This window comes from Rhincodon typus, chromosome 16 (genome assembly GCF_021869965.1).
Source record: "Rhincodon typus isolate 14 chromosome 16, sRhiTyp1.1, whole genome shotgun sequence".
Lineage (NCBI taxonomy): Eukaryota > Metazoa > Chordata > Chondrichthyes > Orectolobiformes > Rhincodontidae > Rhincodon > Rhincodon typus.
In genome coordinates, this window is record NC_063347.1 from 55,246,196 (window position 1) to 55,269,861 (window position 23,666).

The 23,666-nt window shown below is 40.1% G+C and overlaps 1 protein-coding gene across 1 annotated transcript in view; it reads left to right on the forward strand.

Moving 5' to 3' along the window:
• Positions 1 to 23,666, forward strand: part of dock3 (dedicator of cytokinesis 3) — an 821,127-nt gene that overhangs the window by 325,024 nt on the left and 472,437 nt on the right. The window contains exons 9-10 of the mRNA XM_048606243.1: positions 15,478 to 15,538; positions 21,703 to 21,850. Coding sequence (XP_048462200.1) covers positions 15,478 to 15,538; positions 21,703 to 21,850 — 209 coding nt within the window. The remainder of the gene's footprint in view (positions 1 to 15,477; positions 15,539 to 21,702; positions 21,851 to 23,666) is intronic.

Below are 23,666 nucleotides of genomic sequence, written 5' to 3' on the forward strand. Positions count from 1 at the left end.
GCTGCTTGGCCTGCTGTGTTCATCCAGCTCTACACCTTGTTTTGTCAAACTTCTTTTTCTTCCCTCCTTCATGTGATCACTATGATATGCAGACTTTGGTGTATTAATATCAATGCAACATTTCTTTGTCTTGGAATTCAACCTAGCATTTGATCATTTTTCTGGTCATCAACTCAGTTCAGAATGAAGTACTTGTTTTGGGAGGTTTGAGTTATTTATTTGGTACACACAACGTAGGTTGAATTTTGATGACCATAGTTTCAGTAACAGTGCAGTTAGATTTGTCGGAAATCATTGCTCAGTAATTTCCAGTCTATGATCTTTTACTTATTACATGTCTATCAGGCAACAATACATGTTCTAAAAGCACAACACTAAGTTGCAATCATTTTGTTGGACAGCAATGCTACATATTTCCAATCCATGACATTCTGACTTTTTGGATTATTGCTTTGAATATACAAAAACTTCTTCCATATCATGCACCCTGAAGTAGAAGGTAAAACTGTCCAGTGTCATGTTCAAATTCAACTCCATGACCACAAACTTGTTAGGTCCAGGAGACAGATTAGGCTTTTGGTCATTTCCCCTAATTTCTTTTTAGGTATATGAAATTCTGTCTAATAATATGCCTATAAAACACAGTAGGTCATTTTATGATGTTACAAGTTCTGTACTAATGCTAGATGATTGTCAAAAGTAGAAATTTAGTACTTCTATTAATTACAAGCATTCTGATCTGGACAGTTTGGTACTTGAGTTATGTCTCAGGGCACTCTAAACCTAATCTTTATATCCTTATAATAATTATTTCATGTCTTTTAATATTCCTTCACTATTTACTGCTTACACCTATGACTGTCAGGAAGGAGAATCTTCACGTCAGTAAGGCTCATAATTTAAAAATTTATGTGGTGTGACAGCTGGACTTTCTCTCTGGATCATCACACCCCTGTAGTTGGTATAAAACTTGTTTTTTTAATGACTATGTTGTTTTATGAATGAGGATCAGCTTTTAACTTCTTTGCTTTTAAAAGATTCATTTCCCAATGCTTTTAAAAAAGATGTAGCTGTCATCCAGTTGGTAAATTAATGTATGAACCCATCATTGACTACATTGCTGCACTCTCTTCATTCACTGACTTGGATTATCATCTAACCCTGAACATATTACAGATAGAATCAAGGAGCAGGAGTAAGCCACCAAAACGCTTTAGCCTGCTCTACCATTTAATTAGATCATGAATGATTTGATTGTAACCTGAAATCCGCATTTATACTATCTTTGATAACCTTTCACCTCCTTGATTGCCAAGAACCTATCCACTTCTGCCTTAAAAATTATTCAAAAATTCTGCTTCCATGTTTTCAAGAATAGAACTCCAAAGGCTCTGAACCCTCTGTGAATAAAACCTTCATCTCATCTCTGTTCCTAGTCCCAAAAAAAACTATTCTCTCCACATCTACCCTGTGGAGATCTTTCAGGACCTCATGTGTTTCAAATGGTGTCAAACAACTTGATAAACACCTGGAAATTCAGGTACAGGTTACAATTGTTTACTCAACTGAATGCAAGGAGACTCAGCTGCAACAGTCTAAAACTAAATTCTGCAAAAACCCACAAATTTTGTACAGTTCACATCATGTACCTAATTTCATCTGGTGCGTTTACAATCCATATCTTGACCAGATGTCCCAGGGTTAGTTTAGTCATATCTCCTAGCGCATACATAGATATGTAGTGCGTACTGACATTGTTTGTGTCCACCCAAGGCCTCCCATTATTCTGTCTATTGTGCAGGAAGCAGGCTGCTTCCTGTTTCTATCACCCACTCCCTGGCCTGGCTTTTTGGCACCTACTTACATATATATTTTACTGGCTCAGATATTGTGTCAGGTTTTCCTTAACGTCTTCCTTTGCCTGTATGGTATTTGTTTCTCTATTATATGTTTCCACCAGTTCTACCTTTCCCACGCTTGCATGTACCTGTGGGTATGAATAAACTGCATTGACGGTTATAGGACAGGATTAATTGTTCCCATATTGGTACTTCCTTTGTGATATGGTAATGCAATAGCTCCCTGTACGCAGATAGCCAAAATGAGTTGGTCCATTTTTGCTTACATTTCTTCCATTGTATAATTGACTGTTGTATTAAACCTGCACCTTGCTTCTTCTGTCTTATATATTGTATGTGGACACACTACCAAAGAGGCATCCCTGTTCCATCTACCTAAAGTTGTACTTATTATATTACTTTCTATCTAGTACATATGGTGTTACTTTATGATACCTTACATAATAACCTCCCCTAATTACCCTAACATTCTCTAATCTCTATAATAATTGATGTTGATTGTGGTATAACTGGGATTGCCAGCTCAATACCAATTAACACATTGTTATTGATAATACATCCAGCAATAGTTCAGGCCATGCTGTCTGTATTGTGACGGGATCTGAAGCGGTACCTCATCCTTATGAATTTATTTCAGGTTTTTCTTTGTCTTCTCAATTATCCATGATCCATTGGTGCTGCAGACATCATCCTTTATCTCATTGTTTGAGACATTTTTCTAAACGTTAATAATCGTCAATAGTCCATGCATTACTCTCTCGTACGGTGGCCAAGTTCTGAATTGCCTATCTGTGTTTGGTCCATGCCCAGCTGTCTCTCCTGAATCCTTTATTCCTTTGCCAGAATTTACTTAAGTTGAGAACTTAAAATCCAAACCTTTTAGTCACTGTTGTCAAATCAGTTGAATTTACACCTGAGGTTCCTGTGTTAAATGTTGTGGTGGCCGAATTGACCAGTCTGCATTTCAGTCGACTTATTCCCTAAGCAAAGGGTACAGTGATTAGCTGCCCTATACTGTTAAACATTCAACCTGTGTTGTCACTTGTTTTTCCAAAGATGCATGCTGTGCTCAGGTGTAACTTTTTGAAAGAATAGCTAGGAAGGAAAGCATGGTTGCGTATGGATGGAATAAGTATGATAACAAGAAATGATTTTCAATCAGAAGATTGAATCCAAATGGGTAGAGGTGGGAAATTAAAAAGTGGAAGAAGACAGCATTGGGAGTTGTTTACAGGCCCTTTAACTGTAGCTGTTTAGTAGGACTGAGAGTAAATCATGAGATAACGAGGTCATGTTAAAAATGCAGTACATTAGTTATAAGTGACTTTAATCTTTATGTAGATTGGGATAATCAGATTGACAGAGGTAACCACAAGGTAAAATTGATTGTACATGTCTGGACAGTTTTCTAGATTCAACCAGGGATCAGGCTATTTTGGATCTGGTGATGTGTAATGTGGCCGTTTTAATGAATGATGTCAGAGTAAAAGATCCCCTAACGACCATACATGACACAAATTAGCATTCAGTTTGAGAGGGAGGACTTTATGTTGGAAACAACTGTGCTAAGCATAAATAAGGAGAATTACCAAAGAATGAGGGCAGACTTAGCTGGAGTGGGCGAGAAAGGAGTTTGGCAGCAAAGACAATTGAGAAAAAATGGCAGATGTTTAAGAAAATATTCTATGGCTCACATGGATATCTCAGTGAGAAAGAAGGATTCCAGGAAAGGGATAAGGTACCCATAGAACATTGAACAGTACAGCACAGTACAGGCCCCTCGGCCCGTGTTCTTGTGCCGATCTATTATCCTACTAAGATCAAACTACCCTGCATACCCTACATTTTACTAGCCTTCATGTGCCCATCCAAGAGTCGCTTAAAAGTCTCGAAAGTATCTGACTCCACCTCCACTGCCAGCAGCACCTTCCACACGCCCACCACTCTCTTTGTAAAGAACCTACCTTTGACATTCACCTATACCTTCCTCCAATCACCTTAAAATTATGCCCCCTCGTAATAGTCATTTCTGTCCTGGGAAAAAGTCTCTGACCATCCACTCTATCTATGCCTCATCATCTTGTACACCTCTATCAAGTCATCTCTCATCCTTCTTCACTCCAATGAAAAAGGCCCTAGCTCCCTCAACCTTTCCTCATAAGACCTGCCCTCCAGTCCAGACAGCATCCTGGTAAATCTCCTCTGCACCCTCTCTAAAGCTTCCACATCTTTCCTATAATGAGGTGACCAGTACTGAACACAATATCCCAAATGTGGTCCAACCAGAGTTTTATAGAGCTGCAGCATAACCTGGCGGCTCTTAAACTCAATTCCCCTACCAATGAAAGCCAACACACCATACGCCTTCTTTACAATTCTATCAATTTGGGTAGCAAGATCCAAGATCCCCCTGTTCCTCCACACTGCCGAGAATCCTGCATTAACCCCGTATTCTGCATTCAAATTCAGCTTTCCAAAATGAGTCACTTCACACTTTTCTGGGTTGAATTCCATCTGCCACTTCTTTGCCCAGCTCTGCATTCCGTCAATGACCTGTTGCAACCTACAACAGCACTCCACGCTGTCCACAACTCCACCAACCTTTTTGTCATCAGCAAAATTACTAACCCACCCTTCTACTTCCTCATCCAAGTCATTTATAAAGATCACAAAGAGCAGAGGTCCCAAAACAGATCCCTGCGGAACACCACTGGTCGCCGAGCTCCAGGTTGAATACTTTCAATCTACTACCACCGTCTGTCTTCTATTGGACAGCCAGTTTTGTATCCAGACAGCCAAATTTCCCTGAATCCTATGCCTCCTTACTTTCTGAAAGATCCTACCATGTGGAACCTTATCAAATGCCTTGCTATGCCATGGTTAGCAAGAAATTTTAAGGCTATCATCAAATTGAAAGAGAAAAAACATATAATGTAGCATAGATTAGTGCTAAGACAGAGGATTGGGAAAGCTTTAAAAATCAACAAAACGACCAAAAAAGAGAGGGAGAAGATATACTTTTTCAGTAAATTTATCCAATCAAGATTGACAGTTCTGAGGAAGGGTCATCAGACCCGAAACGTTAACTCTGATTTTTCTTCACAGATGCTGCCAGACCTGCTGAGCTTTTCCAGCAACTTCTATTTTTGTTCCTGATTTACAGCATCCGCAGTTCTTTCTGATTTTATAGACAGCTTAGAGAATGAGGCAGGTGAAATAATAATGAGGAACTGGGAAATGGCAGAGGAGTTGAATAAATATTTTTCATCAATTTTCGCAAGAGAAGACTCTAATTGCATTCCAAAATTACTAAATAATCAAGGATCAACTGAAGAGAGGAAACTAATTCAATAATTATCATTAAGAAAATGTACTGGGAAGCTAATAGGATGTAGGAAATAGCTACAGAGCTAGTGGATGCACTGGTAGTAACCTTCCAAGAATCCTCCGCTTCTGGAAAAGTCTCAGTGGTTTGGAAAGTTGCCAAAGTATCATCTCTAAATTAAAAGGAACAAGACAAAAATTAGGTCAACTATCTTAAAAATCAGAGAAAATGTTAACGTCTGTTATAAAGAATGGAATAGGTAGAATTTGGAAATACACAATATGGTCAAGCAGAGTCAGTATAGTTTCATGAAGGGAAAATCATGCCTGAAAAAAAATTAGAAATCTTTGAGAAAGTAACAAACAAGAAAGCAGGAGAAGCGGTGAATGTAATATAAGTATATATCTGAATTTCCAGTAAGGTACCACATGTTAGGCTACTTAAGATAACACAGTGTTAGAGGCAGCATATTAGCATGGATAGAGGATTGACTACTAATAGAAGATAGTGTTCGGATAAGGGGTGTATTTTTCAAATGGCAACCCATAACTAATGGAGTTCCACGAGGATCAGTACTGGGACCACAGTTATTTACAATGTATATTAATGATTTGATTGACGAAAGTTAATATACAACAGCTAAATTTACAGAAGACACAAATAGTTGGGAAGGTAAGTGGTAAGAATGTCACAAAGAGTTTATAAAGGGATCTAGACACGTAAAGCGAATAGTCAAAGACTTATTGAAACACAAATGATTCTTAGGAGGCTTGACAGGATACATGTGGAGAGTCTAGGGCCAGAGAGCATAATCTCAGAATAAGAGTTCGCCCATTTAAGACAGAAATGAAGAGGAATTTTTTTCTCTCAGAATTTGTGGACATCTTTACCACAGAGGCCTATAAAGACTGGCTCATTCAATATGTTCAAGGCTGAAATAGATTTTTAAACAGTAAGGGTTATGAGGAAAAGGCAGACAAGTGGAGTTGATTATTATCAGATCAGCTATGATCTCATTGATTGGTAAGGCAATCTTAAATGGCCTGCTTCTACTTCTGGTCTGAGCCAAGACTACTCGGTCAGACCAATATTGGAGAAGTTCATAATAATACCGTATATTATCATATCAAATTTCATCATCCTTGACCAACATTGGTCCATTTTCTGGTACCAGGCTGAGTGCCAAATGAGGTCAGTCATTTTTTTTGTGGTCTTATCATCTTTCCCTTATTCATTTATACTGTTGCAATGGTGGGTGGGATTGTGGTTTTATGTTCTCACAGGCAAAGCTGCCAATTCTTGTTCAGGACAATGGAATTTGACCCTGTCACTTACCATTGGTTAGAATGTGATGCCATATTTTCTTTGGGAGCTCCTGTGTCTCAATGATAGTATCTTCATCCCCAACCCCTTCAACCTGACACTACTGGCCATCAATATGGTGAATAACATCCAGCGAACTGTAAGCAAATGACCTCTCAGTTGTCACCAGGTGGTCATGGTTAATTCTATAAAATAAAATCAGTTAACAACAAGTTCAATCTGTGACCAGTGCTTCCAATGACTTTTCCCTTTCATGGATATACAGGCACATATATCACTAATTAAGATCACTTCAAAAGGTTTTATTCTTGTTGGCATGAATCCTAGCTCCTCCAGTGTCACCTTTATCATGAGCATATCTCCTACACTGGGACCTCAGCCTGTTCCATACCTGCCTGTACTTCAATTTCATGTCTGATCCGATAATCCATAACTTCTTGTGTCAGTCCATGCTGCTGTTTACATGGCTATCTCACAACCATTTAATTCTGTGTCTCACAAGTATTATTTCTTTCACACGGGCCCTATTTCCTAGCTACCTGTTGTTATGAAGTTGAGTAGAGTAATTGTGAAGTGGAAGGCTGAAAGCTAAAATATGTGGTTCCTTTAAGAGATTTGTGCTTTGTCTGTACTAAGAATTTTTTTTAAAAATTGTATGTCGGTAGCAGCAGCTGAAGTTGCCAAAACATAGAGGCTCAAAAAGTGAAACAAGTGTATCAAAAAAGCCTTACAGGTGGCAGGCAAAACAGCAGTCTTATTTTGATTGTTACAGAGATAGTAGGAACCGATACTGGAGAATCTGAGATAACAAGGTGCAGAGCTGGATGAACACAGCAGGCCAAGCAGCATCAGAGGAGCAGGAAAGCTGAAGTTTCGGATCTAGACCCTTCTTCAGAAATGGTGTATTCAGAAAGAAATACTTTCAGAAGAAGGGTCCAGACCCGAAACGTCAGCTTTCCTGCTCCTCTGATGCTGCTTGGCCTGCTGTGTTCATCCAGCTCTAAACCTTGTTATATCTCAGTCTTGTTTTGATGTTGTGACAACAAGTTTGAATTCAGCCAATTGATAACCTGAAACCAATCATATTATTAGAGTTTGATTATGTCATTACGGGTATACAAGACGAGGGAATTTTGAAAATTGGGGAGAGCCATCCACCACCTGCCAGAGTTAGCACCATTCAGCTCTCAGAGAAACACCGTCTAATGAGACAAAGGTACCACCGTATTTTAGCTCAAAGTTCTCATTGAAGAAATTATAAAGATAAAACATCCCTGACAACAGAATTAACAGAAGAAAGGTGTTTGTAAAGAGACCGGAGATGACAGAATATTCCTGCAGAAAAGTCTGTGTGAACTTGGAGAGATTAAGCAATAATTTATTGCATCTTGTTAATTGAGTGGGACTTGTTTTTATTTAAACAGCATTCCAGTAGAATTTAATCCAATTAGGCAGTACTTAGTAGTATAAGGGGGAATTGTCAGTTTGTTAGTAATTTTGTTAATTTGTTCATTGTTGGGTTAAATAAATAAATTTAAGGCTTTAGCAAAGCTTTGTAGCTTGGGTTGTGGGTGAGGTCATTGACTTGCTCACTGAGTTGGCTTGTTTTGGCTCAGACGTTTCGTCACCATGCTAAGTAACATCATCAGTGAGGCCTCTGATGAAGAGAAGTTGTTTTACCCTGCTTGGAATTTACACTGTCCAGTCTGTTATGGTGAGTTGTGCCATTTCCAGTTTTGTTCTGTATGGGTTTGTACACGGGGTCCAATTCTGTATGTTTGTTGATTGCATTATGAGTTGAGATCCATGCCTCTAGAAATTCCCATGCGTGTCTGTGTTTGGCTTGGGCTACTGTGGTTACGTTGTGTCAGTTAAACTGATGGCCTTCATTGTCCGAGTTTACTGATATTAAGGAAAGTTCGTTGTGTCATTTTGCTGCTAGCTGATGTTCGTGTATTCTGATGGCTAGTTCCCTTCCTGTCTGTCCGATGTAATGTTTGTGGCATTCGTTGCATAGTATTTTGTAGACTACTTTGGCTCTGCATTTGTGGGATTGGGGTCTTTAATCCTTGTGCGTGTTTGTCGTAAAGTGGCTGTGGGTTTGTGTGCTGCCATGATTCCTAGTGGTTGTAGGAATCTCATCAGTTCTGATATGTTCTTGATGTAGGGCAGTGTGGCCAGTGTGTCAGGGTGTACTGTGTCCTCTTGTTGTCTATTTATTAGGCACCTGTGGATGAAGTTGCGGGGATATCCGTTCATAGTGAAAATTTTGTATACGTGCTCTTCCTGTTTCCTGCGTAGTTCTGGCATGTTGCAGTGAGTGGTGGCCCATTTAAATAGCGTCCTAACACAGCTTTGTTTGTGGATATTGGGACGGTTGCTGTGGAAGTTGAGGATTTGGTCAGTGTGGGTTGCTTTTCTGTGTACTGAAGTTTGGAACTCCCCGTGTGTCATATGTTCAACTCTGAAATCCAGAAACGGAAGCTGATTGTTGTTTTCTTCTTCTCTTGTGAATTTAATCCCAGTGAATACGTTGTTGATGAGGTGGTGGGTCTCTTCTAGTTTGGTGCATTTAATGATGACAAATGTGTCATCCACGTACTGGATCCAAAGTTTAGGTTGAATGAGGGGGAGGGTAGTGTGTTCTAGTCTTTGCGTGACTGCCTCTGCAATGAGTCCTGAGATGGGTGACCCTATGGGCGTGCCAGTTATCTGTTTGTATGCTTGACCATTAAAGACGAAGTGTGTGGTGAGGCACAAGTCTGATAGTTTGAGTATTTTGTCATTGCTGATGGAGCTGTTGGTCTGTGTTCCTGCTTCATGTAGTAATGTGGCCAGTGTTTCTTTGACTAGTGGGATGTTGATTGACAGGAATAATGCTGTGATGTCAAAGGATACCATAATCTCGTCGTCGTTGATTTTTTTATGTTCTTGAGGGTATTGAGGAATTCTTGGATTGAGTGGGTGGAATGAGGTGATCCATCGATTAAGTGTTTCAGTCTCTGTTGTAAGTCCTTGGCCAGTTTGTGTGAAGGTGTGCCTGGTAGGGAGACAATGGTTTGAGGGGGATGTCAGGTTTGTGTACTTCAGGAAATCCACAGAAGCTGGCTCGGGGTCGGGACCGGGGATGGGGGCGGGCGGGGGGGCAGTGGGGCAGTGGGGGTGTGGGGTGGCAGATGCAGGGTGGCAGAGGTTCATGCTTTCTGGTTTCATTCTCATGTAGTCGGTCTTGGTTATCTATCCTGCATCTTTTAGTCTCTTCAGTATCGAGGTGATCCGATTAGCTAGCTGTGGTATTGGGTCTATTGCCACCTGTTGGTAAGTGTTTGCATCTGCAAGCAGTGCCTGTGCATTCTCAACGTAGTCTGGTTTGTTCATAATGACGGTCATGTGCCCTTTGTCTGCTCGCAGAATTATAATGTTCTTGTCTTTCTTGAGTTTTTCTAGTGCTTTTCTCTATGATGTGTTCAGGGTGTCCCATTCATTCTTTCAGCTTAGTATGAGGATTATTGTTTGTCGGATGTCTTGTTGTATTTCGTCCGTGAGTCTATTGTCTTTTAATGCAATTTCCAGGGCAGCCGTGAAGTCTGTTCAGTTCGCATCTTTGTAGTTATAGTTCAGTACACATAATAGGACAGCTTTCTCAGTTTCTGTGAGTCGTCTGCTGGATAGGTTTCTTATCCATGCCCAGTTTGTTGTTGTCCTTGTCTTTGCGGTGGATCAGTTTGGTAAGTTTCTCCCGTAGCTTCTATCGCATCTTCATTTTAGTCTTGTATTGTTTGATGGTGATGGCCTGTTCTAAGGGTTGTAGTCCATTGCTGATCCGTAATGTTTAGGTACTGTGATTTTGGGCACGAAATTTCCTGTTTGTACTTGTAGAGTCGGTTATGGCATCATTAATCATTACTTGTAGCATTCTGTGTCTGATCTGTCCAGCTATTTTGTATGCCTGTGGGTCGTTGAGTGGCGGTTTGTACTCCGTACATAAATTGTTTCTTGTTACTTGTGAAGTGGAGATCAGGGATTTTCTTTCTTTTAACCACTTTTTTAATAGATTACGAGGGGAAAGACGAGCTTCTCTGGGTGTTTTGGGGGTAATTATTAGAGGGGAACCCCCTACTACCATCATAACAGATTGGGGCTTGTGTTTTAGTTTAATTATCAGAGTGGTTCAGCCATTCCCCGTCATAACACAGTCACAACGTCTCATAAAACCATAAGAAATAGGAACAGGAGAAGCCATTCAGCATTTGAGCCTATTCCGCCATTCATTAGGATCATGGCTGATCCAACATTCCTCATGTACGCTTACCTGCATTTCACTGTAATCCTCAATTCCCCTATTGATCAAGAATCTATCTCTGCCTTAAATACATACACAGACTCCGCTCCCATAGCTCTCTTGGCAAGGAGTTCCAAAGACACTCAGCCCTCTGAGAAAAGAAATTCCTGTTCATCTCAGATCTAAGTTGATGCTCCTATTTTTTTCTGAGACCATGCCCTCTAATCCCAGACTGTACCATGAGGGGAAACATCTTCTCAACATTTACTCTGTCGAGCCCCTTCAGAATCCTATATGTTTCAATCAGATCACCTGTTATTCTTCTGAATTCCGATGAGTAGTGTCCCAATGTGTTCACTGGCAATTCCATCGCCCTTTCTATCTTTAGCTCATGTGGATCTAATCCAGTTGTTCCCCAATCTAGCGATTGTCACTACTACCATTGTTCAAGCAACAGTTGTAGCTGAACAATCTCATATGGGATAGACTTCCATCTAACTTGTGAATTGGTCAGTAATAACCAAACAATAAGTCTTTCCCTGACTCAATGGGAGGGATTCCATGAAATCAATTTGGTCCACGCTGGTATAATATGCGGTCTTTCCATATTATGTTGTGCAGATACCAGGTGTCACTAGCAATGTTTTCCTATATCTCTTCCCATTCCTCACCACCACCAGCACCTGCTCATTGTCTCAAACATGACTCCTGCCCAAGATGTGCATTTTCACAATGTTATGCAGAATGCAGCACGATGCTATCACCCTTTTCTCATTCCTCCAGATGCCTATGGGTCCTTTTACTGTTCCCTGTGTTTGCCATCATTTTTCCTCCTGTTCTGTATCCTTGTAAATTTACCACATTCACCTCATCTGCCCCAATTGCCACCACTGTCACCCAGTGCTCAGGGCCATTTGCGGCTGTCTCCTTAGCTGTCTTATTGCTCACCTGCAACAAAAACAAAGTTGCTGGAACAGCTCAGCAGATCTGGCAGCATCTGTGAAGGAAAAAACAAAGTTAACATTTCGGATTCGGTGACAGACCTGCTGAGCTTTTCCAGCAACTTTGCTTTTGTTCCTCATTTACAGCATCCGCAGTTCTTTCGGTTTTTATTGCTCACCTAATTGGACAGAGTCTCTTTCTTCTGGTATGGTTTAATTTTTGTCACTGTTGCCTCAAAAAATAGTCTAGGATCTTCCACTATTTCCTTAATTATTGTCTCATGTTCTACGTGCCACCCATCCCCGCCGCTCACGTTCTATGTGCCACCCATCCCCACCGAGGTGACGTATCCTCTCAACTCCATGCTGCTGTATAATCATGTACAACTGCAAAGGTGCATCTACTATCAGTGTAAATGTTAGCCCATTGAGTGCAATAGCACATTGATTGTGATAATCTGTGCTCAACATTTCAATTCTTTTCAATATTCCATTTTTTTCTCTCTGTTACTCCAGAAGATACGATGGAGACTGTCTACTTGTGATGGGATTGCCCACCTACAGATTGTCTCCTCCAATAACATTTCTCTGACAAAATTTTTGCTAATTCTTTGTTAGTTGAATTTATGCAAAAACTATCAAATTAAATGGACTTAAAAGGTCCGACAGTCCTCATTTTCTTAAACTGTATCCAACTTGTGGGAACTGCCGATGCTGGAGAATCTGAGATAACAAGGTGTAGAGCTGGATGAACACAGCAGGCCAGCAGCATCAGAGGAGCAGGAAAGCTGACGTTTCGGGTCGAAACCCTTCTTCAGAAATGGGTGAGGGAAAGGGGGCCCTGAAATAAATAGGGGGAGAGGGGGAGGTGGATAGAAGATGGATAAAGGAGAAGATAGGTGGAGAGGAGACAGACAGGTCAAAGAGGCGGGGTTGGAGCCAGTAAAGGTGAATGTAGGCGGGGAGTTAGGGAGCGGATAGGTCGGTCCAGGGAGGACGGACAGGTCAAGGAGTCGGGATGAGGTTAGTGGGTAGGAGGTGGGGGTGGGGCTTGGGGTAGGAGGAATGGTTAGGGATGCGGGGACAAGCTGGGCTGGTTTTGGGATGCGGTCGGGGGGGGGCAGATTTTGAAGCTTGTGAAGGCCACATTGATACCCTTGGGCTGCAGGGTTCCCAAGCGAAATATGAGATGCTGCTCCTGCAACTTTCAGGTGGCATCATTGTGGCACTGCAGGAGGCCCAGGATGGACATGTCATCCAAGGAATGGGAAGGGGAGTTGAAATGATTCGCGACTGGGAGGTGTAGTTGTTTGTTGCGAACCGAGCGTAGGTGTTCCGCAAAGCGGTCCTCCCTGAACCGACCTATCCCCTCCCTAACTCCCCACCTACATTCACCTTTACTGGCATGTTGAATTAACTGTCCTGTAGTTTTGTGCCTTTTGTTGTCCCTTTTTGAATAACGTAGCTATATTTGCCAGCTTCTGTCTAATCAGACCTTCCACAAATTTGAGAGTTTTGAGAAATTGAAATCAATGCATCATCTATTTTACTTGCTACTTTTTTTGACACCTTAAGATGAAGTCCATCAAGACCAGGACACATGTCAGCCTGCATCTCCAACAGCTTACTCAGTACCATTTCTCTGGTTATGATAATTTTCCACATTCTGGTTTCTTGAACGTGAGACATCTGTGAATGTTGTGCTTATACCGTCATTAATTATCCAATCTGATCCTCCGTCTTGTCCTAGCTTCCTATCTTTCCTAAATGTCCCTAAATATACCCTTTAATATTTAGTTACCAATCCACAGGCACCTCCCTGTAATAACCACCCAGTTGTTGTACTTAATTTTATCTGCACATGCATTTCATCTGCTTTGTTGTGAATGCCATGTGCCTTCAGATACGGGGTCTTGGATGGTGGGAAATTTCAGTAGTTGATATTTGCAATTGGTTAATAGTCTGGGATCACTTTAAATGACCACATAATGCCACGGTTGGTGGTGCTTAAATGGCTAAAGCACAAAAGAATTTTCTCTATTTCAATTTAACTTTCTTTTCAGACATCCTTGGGCCACTGGTTACCATTTGTTCAAGTGAGATATTTTAAAACTGAGACTTTCAAGTAAAAACTTTAATGATAGTACTAAAATTTAATAATATTCAACAGAGACATAGAAACTAGAAGCAACAGTAGGCCATTTGGCCCTTTGAGTCTGCTTAGCCATTCAATGTGATGGTGGCTGATCCTGTATCTCAATACCATATTCCCACTTTCTTCCCATACCATTGATGTCTTTATTATCTAAAAGTGTATCAATCTTTTTTATAAATATATTCAGTGACTTAGCCTCAATAGCCTTTTGTGGTAGAGAATTGCACAGGTTCACTACCCTTTGAATGAAGAAATTCTTCCTCATTTCAGCCTTAAATGGTCTACGCTGCATCCCTCCTTCTGAACCCAAATCCTTTTGCAAGGCCAACATATGATTTGCCTTTCTAATTTCTTGCTGTAACTGCTCATTTTCTTTCATGACAAGAACATCTATATCCATTTGTATGTCCACATTTTCAAATATACCACCATTTAAATAATACTCTTCCGTTGTGTTTTTCATACCTAAGTGTATACCTTCATGTTTAACCATGATGTACTGCATCTGCTACGTGTTTGCCCAGTTCCGTGCCATCAGCAATCTTGGAAATGTTGCATTTGGTTCCCTTATCCAAGTCAGTTATATATATTGTAAATAGCTAGGGCCCAAGCTAATTTGACCATACCCCATCCACAAAAACACCTATTTATTTTCACTCTCTGTTTCCCTCAATATCAACCAATTCTTGATCGATGCCAATATATTGCCCCCAATCCCATGTGCTTTAATTTTGCCCACTGACCTCTCAAGTGGGATCTTATCAAAAGCCTGTTGAAAATCTAAATGCACCACAGTCACTAGTTCTCCCTTCTCTATTCTACTCGTTACATCCTCAGAAAAATTCAAATAGATTTGTTACACATGATTTACCTTTCATAAACTCATGCTGACTTTGGCTAACCCTGTCAATGCTTTCCCAGTGTTCTGGTATCATATTTTGTTGTAATAGACTTGATATATTTGATACGCTTAATTATGTTCTTGTGAAATAGGGATTTTGGTTTCTTTAAAATTCCCTTTGAATGTTAAAATATTTGCCTTGAATAAAAAGTAGTAGGCAAATTCAGTTTTTAAGATAGCATTTTTTGCATTAAGAAAGTGTTTCAAAGAGTTAAGCAGCAAGCCATGCTCATGAAATATCAATGTATAATTTTCCCACTATAAAAAGCTGACATACAGACTTTAGTATAATTGTGCACATTAAGAGCTTTACAATTGATTAATGTTGGCATAAACACTGTTTCAGAAAGTATTGTTTGTGTACATGTCATGGGACTCCTTTGGTCAGATCATTAGATACGTTGCAAATAACAGTGAGAAAAAGTAATGTCTACTTGGCTCCAAACCTTCAACTAATCTAATTGCTTAATACTAATAAGTGGAAAAAAAAATTAATTTTTCATGTGAAACCTTGCATTTCAGTTTGAAATGTGTAATGAGATAATGCTGACAAAAGTGAATTTATTTAATATACACAATTAATAATGTCTTTTCAGCATCTAACTAATTCTGTTGTTAACTGCAGATTTCTTTTTCTGTAGTCCTCATTCTGATTTTCCTGACAACTTTGTTTTTATGTTTGGACTTTCAGGATCTCAGTAACAAGGATCTGAAGCGAGATCTCTACATAGTTGTTCATGTGATACGAATAGGTAAACCTTGATATTTACAACAGACTGTTATGAATATGAATTCATTCACATGCTATCAGACAGGGTGGACAAGATTTTCAATTTCCACTGGGAATAAGACTGATGCAAAAATCCAGCCCAATAGCCAAACATCATAATTATTTTCAAGTAATACATGCTGAATATTATTGTATGTTGTGGATTATAATTGGTGAGGATCAGTAAATTACCATTGAAGTATGAGGTTGAAAGACAGTTTCGTGGGTGGGTGATAGGAAGGCTAGACATTAATGTATTAATGGAATGTTAAAGGGTAAGTGTTAATGGAGTGTTAAAACAAGGGCAATCAGCCTACCATGTGACCGCATTCAGGCTATAGACATTTAGAAAAGAGTTTACACCAGTTTAACTGTCACGTTCAGGAAGCAAAGCCCTTCCATGTATGTGCAATGATGTCCACATGATGTGATAGTTGCAATTTTAAGGGACAAATGGGCTTGCTATCCTGCAGAATAACTTTGCTCCTGTTCTGTGCATTCATATCAACAAACAGCCTGAGCAAAAATACTTTAAGAAACACTGCTGACAACTGGAGGGAGAAGTGCAAAAGGTTGTCTTAATTGTGTTTTGTGGAGCTAGAAGGAACATGAATAGTCCTCCTAGCTCCAGGAAAACACTGAGAGTCATTGCAGGCTCTGATTCAGATTCCATTCCACCCACTTCTCCCTCCCTACTATTTCCATTTGCAAAACTAATGTCATGCTATATTGTTAAAAAGGGCGTTCCCTGCATTACGAGGTGCGCATTAGGGTCATGCTTTGAAATGCTTTCATTATGTCATTGCATATAAGAAAGCACCCGGTGAATTGACGGACGCAGGATGAAGAACCTATAAATATCATGTTTAAAAAGTTAATTTTTTTTAAACTGTTTAATGTATTAATTTCAGTCACAGGTTTGTCTAATTAGCAATTCCAGCATAGCTTGTTGCTTGCATGTAGTGATCACCAGCAGTTCTGAGATGAGTGTGTTTTGTAGAAAGTTAACTTGCCTTAATAGATTTTTTTTAATTAAAGTTTCACATTCAGTTTCAGAGTGAGAAATATGGGTCCTTTACTCTAATTTTACGAAAATGGAATTTGCAATAGTGGATTGAGTAAATAGATGAAAAGGGAAGATGATAGAGAAGCAGTGGGAGACATTTAAGGAGATATTTCATAACTCTCAACACATCAGTATTCCACCGAGGGGAAAAAAGAACCTGTGAGAAGGATATCCTATCCATGGCTAAATAATGGTTGAGAAGAGTGTCTTAAGTCAATATCACAGTGGATCAGTCTGGGAAGAGTATCCTGTAGTCAGTATTGCAGTGACGTATTTTGGGAAAAGTGACCTGCACTCAGTTCTTGCTGAAAAAAAACAAGAGTGACATCACAGTCTGTAAACACAGTCTATGACTTCGTTGTCAAGAGACTGCTGTTAGGGACTATCTGTTAATTGCTATAAATTATTAAGCACCAGAAATAAGTGACAGTCAGGAGCAATAACATAGGTAAGCCATAGTGAGGTAAGGGAAGAATAATAAAGTTAATGTAATGGGAGTAAATTAAACTTTAAAACAAGATATTGCAGGGGAGCTGAGTCCAATATGTTGCACAACCTACAATATGTAGTAAATCCTAGATGCCCCTGGCAGTCTGGATGACCACATCTGCAGGAAGTGCCACCTCTTTTGATCAGCTTAAACACTAGGCTTTGAAGCTTGAGCATCTACTAGAGGTGTGGCAATACATCAGCAAGGCTCAGAGTTTGGTAGCACATTTTTAGATGTGGTCAACCCGCAGCTTCAGTCAGAAAAGTAATGGATGGCATTCAGTCAAAAGGGTGGCAGGCAGATAGTCATAGAGTCATACAGCATAGAAACAGGCCCTTCAGTCCAACTAGTCCATGCCAACCGTTCTTCCGAAACCGAACTAATCCGACTTGCCTGCATTTGGCCCATGTACCTCCAAACCTTTCCTATTCATATATTTATTCAAATGTCTTTTAAATGTTGTAACTGTACCTGCATTCACCAATTCCTCTGGCAGTTCATTCCACTCTCTGTATAAAAGAAGTTGCCCCTTGTGTCCTTTTTAAATTTTTATCTTCTCACCTTAAAAACAAGCCCACAGAAACAACCCTTGCCATTCACATCTATGCCCCTCATGATTTTATAAACCTCTATACTTCACCCATCAAACTCCTATGTTCCAGTGAAAAATGTCACAGCCTATCCAGCCTATCTTTATAAATCAAACCCTCCATTCCTGGCAACATTTTGGTAAATCTTTTCTGAACCCTCTCCAATTTAATAATATCCTTCCTGTAGCAGGGCAACCGGAAGAGGCTTCACCGACATACTATACAGCTTCAACATGACGTCCCAACTCCTATGCATAAACGTCTAAGCAATGAAGACAAGCATGCTAAATGCCTTCTTAACCACCCTGTCTACATGTGATACAAATTTATGAACCCCCAGGTCTCTGTTCTACAACACCACCCAAGGTTCTACTATTAATTGTATAAGAACTATTCTTGTTTGTTTTACCAAAATGCAAGACCTCGCATTTATCCAAGTTCAACTCCATCTGCCACTCCTCAGCCCATTGACCCAATTGATCAAGATCTCTTCATTATCTTAGATAACCTTCTTCAATCTCCCCTATACCACAAACTTACTAAGCATGCCTCCTAAATTCTCATCCAAATTGTTTTTCAAGAACAGATATTCTGTGCTGGAAAACAGTGAGAGTGACTGTTCCTCTGGGAAGCCAGAGCCCAGCTGCACAAGGTGGTAGTAGAAAGGGAGGGAGAACAATAAATGAGATTTAATAGTAAGGGAACAGATAGGTGTTTCTGCAACCGCAGATAACTCCAGGATGGTGTGTTGCCTTTCTGTGACCATGGTCAAGGATGTAACTGAATGACCATTGGGCATGCTATTGGGAGAAGGTAAATGGTCAGAAATTATGGGACCAACTACATAGGTAGAAAGAGGGATGAGGTCCTGTAACAAGGGAGTTATGTAACAGATTAAAATATGGGACCTCAAAGTTTGTAATCCTTGGATTGATCTTGGTGTCACATGCTAGTGAGTATAGCAATGGGTGGGTAGATTGACAAATGCATTACTGAAAATTTGGAGCACAAGGGAAGGCTTTAGATTTCTGGATCACTGGGTTTATTTCTGGTGAAGGTAGGACCTGTACAAGTCTGATGGCTTTCATCTGAACCAGGATGGGGCCAACATTCTTTGAAAAGGTTCGCTAGTGCATTTGGTGGGATTTAAACTAATTTGGCAGGATGATGGGCTGGAGAGTGGAGGTGCAGTAGGGGCCGATGTATAGACGAGTATAGAAGAACCAAGTCAGTTGAGAACGAAGTACAAGTATAGTCAAGTTAAGGCACAAGGGAGCATATCAAGGCTGGATGACATTTATTTTAATGCAAAGAGTCTTGAAAGTAACACCAGATAGGTTGAGGATGTTGATAGATGCATTGGGATGTGATATCATTGCTATCACACAGAAATAGTTTAGAGCGGGACTGAAACGGCAGCTCCATATTTCAAAGTATAGAAACTTCAGGCAAGATGCGATGAGTGTAAAAGAGGAACTGGTATTGCAATATTGATCAATAAATCAATTACTGCAGTAAAGAGGGAAGATATCTCAGAAGGTTCCTTAAATAAGTCATATAGGTAGAAATTTAGCAAAAAAAGGGCATGTACAGTAGAACACCAAACAGTCAGGGCGAGATAGAATGACTAATATGTAGGCAAATATCAGAGAAGATTAATAGGGTTATAAGAGTAGATGATTGCAACTTTCCACAATATTAACTGGGATAGACAAAGTGTGAAGCACTTTGAGGGGACAGAATTCTTAAAATATGTTCAGGAGAGCTTTTCAGCTCAGCATGTAGAAAGTCCTACAAGTGAGAGGTTACTGTTGGAGGTAATTTTAGGTAGTGATAGAAGTGGCAGTTGGGGACTATTTCTGTGATAGTGGCTATAAATTTAGTATGATTTAAGGTGATTATGGATAAGGACCAAGATGGAATGGAAATAAATGTTCTGAATTGGGGGAAGGCCAATTTTAATTAGATAAGACAGGATCTGGCCAAAATAGACCAGAAACAGTTACTTGCAGCTACTTGCCATCAGTGCAATGGGAAACAATTGAAAGACTAATAATGAGAGCGCAGGGCCAACATGTTCTGTTAAACCTCGGGATCAAAAAGTGCAGAGAACCCTGGGTGTCAAGGGATATACAGGATTCAGTAAGAAACAAAAGGAATCTTAAGGTAGATACCAAAGGCTCAAAACAGCGGAAAAGTGCTGGGGTTGTATACAAAACGAAATTAGGAGAGCAAAAAGGGGATATGAAAAAGCATTGGTGAGTAATATTAAAGAAAATCCAAAGTCATTTTGTAAGTATATTGGGGCAAGAGAATGAGCAGGGAAAGAGTACGCCCCATTGGGGGCCAAAGTGGCAATGTGTGTCTGGAGCTGGATGACTTAGCTGAGGATTTAAATGAGTTCTTTTGATCTGTATTCACAATTGAGAAGGATAATGAGGGTCTACAAATCAGAGAGAAGGACTGTGATATGCTTGAACAAATTAGCATTGAGAGGAAGAAGGTTGTAGCAGTTCTAACAGGCTTGAAAGTGAATAAATCCCCAGAATCAGATGAGCTGTGTCCAAGGCTGCTGTGAAAGGCAAAGGAGGAGATTGCAGGGGCTCCGGCATTAATTTTCAAATCCTTTCTGGCCGCAGGAGGAGTGCCAAAGGACTGGAGGATAGCTAATGCAGTACCATTATTCAAAGAGAATGGCAAAGATAAACCAGGAAGCTACATATTATCTGTCATAGGGACAGATATAATCTCCATTTGGAGAGGCAAGGATTATTCAAGGATAGTCAGCATGGCTTTGTGAGGCAGAGATCATGTCTAACAAATTTGATTGAATTTTTCAAGAAATCTTGATGTGTGGATGAGGGAGTGCAATTGATATAGTCTGCATAGACTTCAATAAGGCTTTTGATAAGGTCTCGCATGCAGACTAGTTAAGCAGCTCAGAACTCTTAGGATGCAGGCAATTTGGTAAATTTGATTCAATTTTGCCTTAGTGGCAGGAAGCAGGGGATGATGGTCGAAGGGCATTTTTGTAACCAAAAGCCTGTGTACAGTAGCATACAAGGGGGTTTGATGCTGGGTCCCTTGCTGTTTCAAGTATGAATTAATAATCTAGACATGAATGTAGGAGGTATGATCATTAAAGGTAACAGATGATATGAATATTGGAGACATCTTGCATAGTGAGGGGGAGGTCTTAGACTACAAAATGATATAGACAGGTTGGTCAGATTGGCTGAACAGTGGCAAATGGAATTTAATCCTGAAATGTGTGGTGATGCATTTTAGGAGGACTAATAAGGCAAGAGCGTACACTTATAAATGGTAGGACCTTAGGAAGTACAGAAGCTTAGGGGGACCTTGGTGTGCATGTCCATATATCCATTAAGGCAGCAGGACAGGTAGACAGGTGGTTAAGCAGACATACAGGATACTTGCCTATATTAGTCAAGGCATTAAATAGAAGAACAAGGAAATTATGATGAGCTGGACATCACATTATTTAAGCCACAGCTGGAGTACTGTGTGCAATTCTAGTCACCAAACTACAGTAAGGATGTGATTGTACTAGAGTGAACGCTGAAGAGATTCACCAGGATGTTGCTTTGTCTAGAGCAATTCAACTATGAAAAGAGATCAGATTCTGAGAGAACCTGACCAGTTTCATGCTGACAGGATCGCTGTTCATGTAGGGAAATCTAGAACTGTGTGGCAAAGTTCCAAAATAAGGGGTTTCTCATTTAAGACAGAGATGACAAGGAATTTCTTCTCTTAGAAAGCAGTGGATACTGTGCTATTGAATGCATTTGAGGTTAAGTTAGACGGATTCTTGGTTGACCAGGGAGTCAGGGTTTATAGGACAGGCAAGAATATGGAGTTAAGGCCAAAGCCCATCAACCCTGATCTGATTGAATGGCTAAACAGTATCAAAGGGCCAAGTGGCTGACTCCTGCTTGTATTTCTTATAATTTTATTTTCACCTATTCCTGTGTTCTTGAAAGGTCGGATGTTATTGAATGATTCAAAGAAAGGCCCTCCTCATGTGCAGTATCGTCGCCCGTACGGTTGTGCAGTACTGAGTATGATGGACGCTCTAACGTCGATTGCTGAACTTCGTGAGGAAAAGGATTTTATGTTGAAAGTTTACACGTAAGTGACATATGTTCGTTGTTACTAAGAGCTTGACTTACAGGCTGCAGTCTCCTAGGAAATTACAGGGTTCTAGATGTGGTTAGGAATGTGTATATTATAATTCACAAGGTATCACAGTTACGTGGGACAAATTTGATGGATCAAAAGGTCTTTTCCTGTCTGTAATGTTTGTTTACAGACACATATAAATCTCCTGAGCTATTTAACGTGCTGTTATTCAATCTTCTTCAGATGTTTACCATTTGTCCAAGTTTGGGCCAGCATATTTTCCTTGAGAAAGTGCTGGTGGTCCAGCTTGTGTGGTGTAGTTACACAACATGATTAGAAAAGGAGTTCCAGGATTCTGAATTAATAGCAGTGATAAAGAGAGGCAATATAGTTCCAAGTTAGGTGGTGAGTGACTTGAAAGAGAGCTTGCAGGTAATGGTGTTCCCATATTGTTCTTCTGAATGTGGAGGTGTTATTGAAAAAAGCTTTGCTGAGTTGATGCAGCACATTTTCAATATGGTGCACAATCTTTGTGTAAGAACAAAATGAGATTTTTGTTCTAAATATTGAATTGTCATATACTTTAACTGCAAGCAGTAGGCTATATATTTTTTAACTCAATCATGTCTCCAACTGGTATTAATATTACTGGAATGTCTTATTACAGTTTGTTTTTATGCATTCATGGGATGTGGGCGTCTCTGGCTAAGCCAGCATTTATTGCCCATCTCCAATTGTCCTGAGGGCAGTTAACAATCAACCACATTGCTGTGGGAGTGGAATTACATGTAGGCCAGACCAGCTGAGGATGGCAGATTTCCTTCCCTAAAGGACATTAGTGAATCACCTCAGTTTTTACAACAATCGACAGTCACCATTAAGCTAGCTTTTAATTCTAGATTTTTATCAGGCTCAAACTTCTTCATCTACCACAAGGGGAAGGTAGTGACAAAATGTTAACGTTGTTACCCAGAACTCAGAATAATTCTCTGAGGATGTAGGTTTGAATCTTGCCATGGCAGATGGTGAAATTTGAATTCAATAAAAATCTGGAATTAAAAGCTGACCTAATTACAACAGTGTAACCATTATTGATTATCGTTAAAAAGTCATCTGGTTTGACCTGTTATCCTTCAGGGAAGGAAATCTGCCTTCCTGAGCTGGTCGACATGTGGCTGGATCTACAGCAATGTGAATGACTCTTAGCTGCCTTTTTTAAATTGCCCAGCAAGTCACTCAATTAAAGGGCAATTAGGGATGGATAATAGTACTGACCTTAACAGCAACAGCCAGATCCCATGAGTAAATGATAAAAAATTGCCCTTCTCAGCTCTGTGATAAACTGCAACTTAAAAATCCAAAAGTCTGTTGCTAAGCAGCTTTCCAACCCAAGAGTACCTGGTGTCAGCTTGTCTCACACAAGTAACCAATTCAATTTCTCCAAAAGTTACAACACATTGCATAATGAATAAGTGACCACCACAGAGTTTCACTTTTGACCTTTGAACTATGAAAAAAAATGTCTCCACAACATAGCAGTGTCCAAACTTCTCTTTTTCCCCAGTTTATATTCCAGAACAAGTATGTAGTCTTGTGTGCTAAACAGCATAAGCCACAAGTGATAGATAGAGCTAAGCAAGAGATTTATACATTTTCTAGTTTCACTTAGCCCGAGATCGAGTCTATTGTTTTACTGGCATCGTCCAATAGGTTCCATGAATAGGTCGAGATAACAAGGTGTAGAGCTGGATGAACACAGCAGGCCAAGCAGCATCAGAGGAGCAGGAAGGCTGACATTTCGGGCCTAGACCCTTCTTCAGAAACC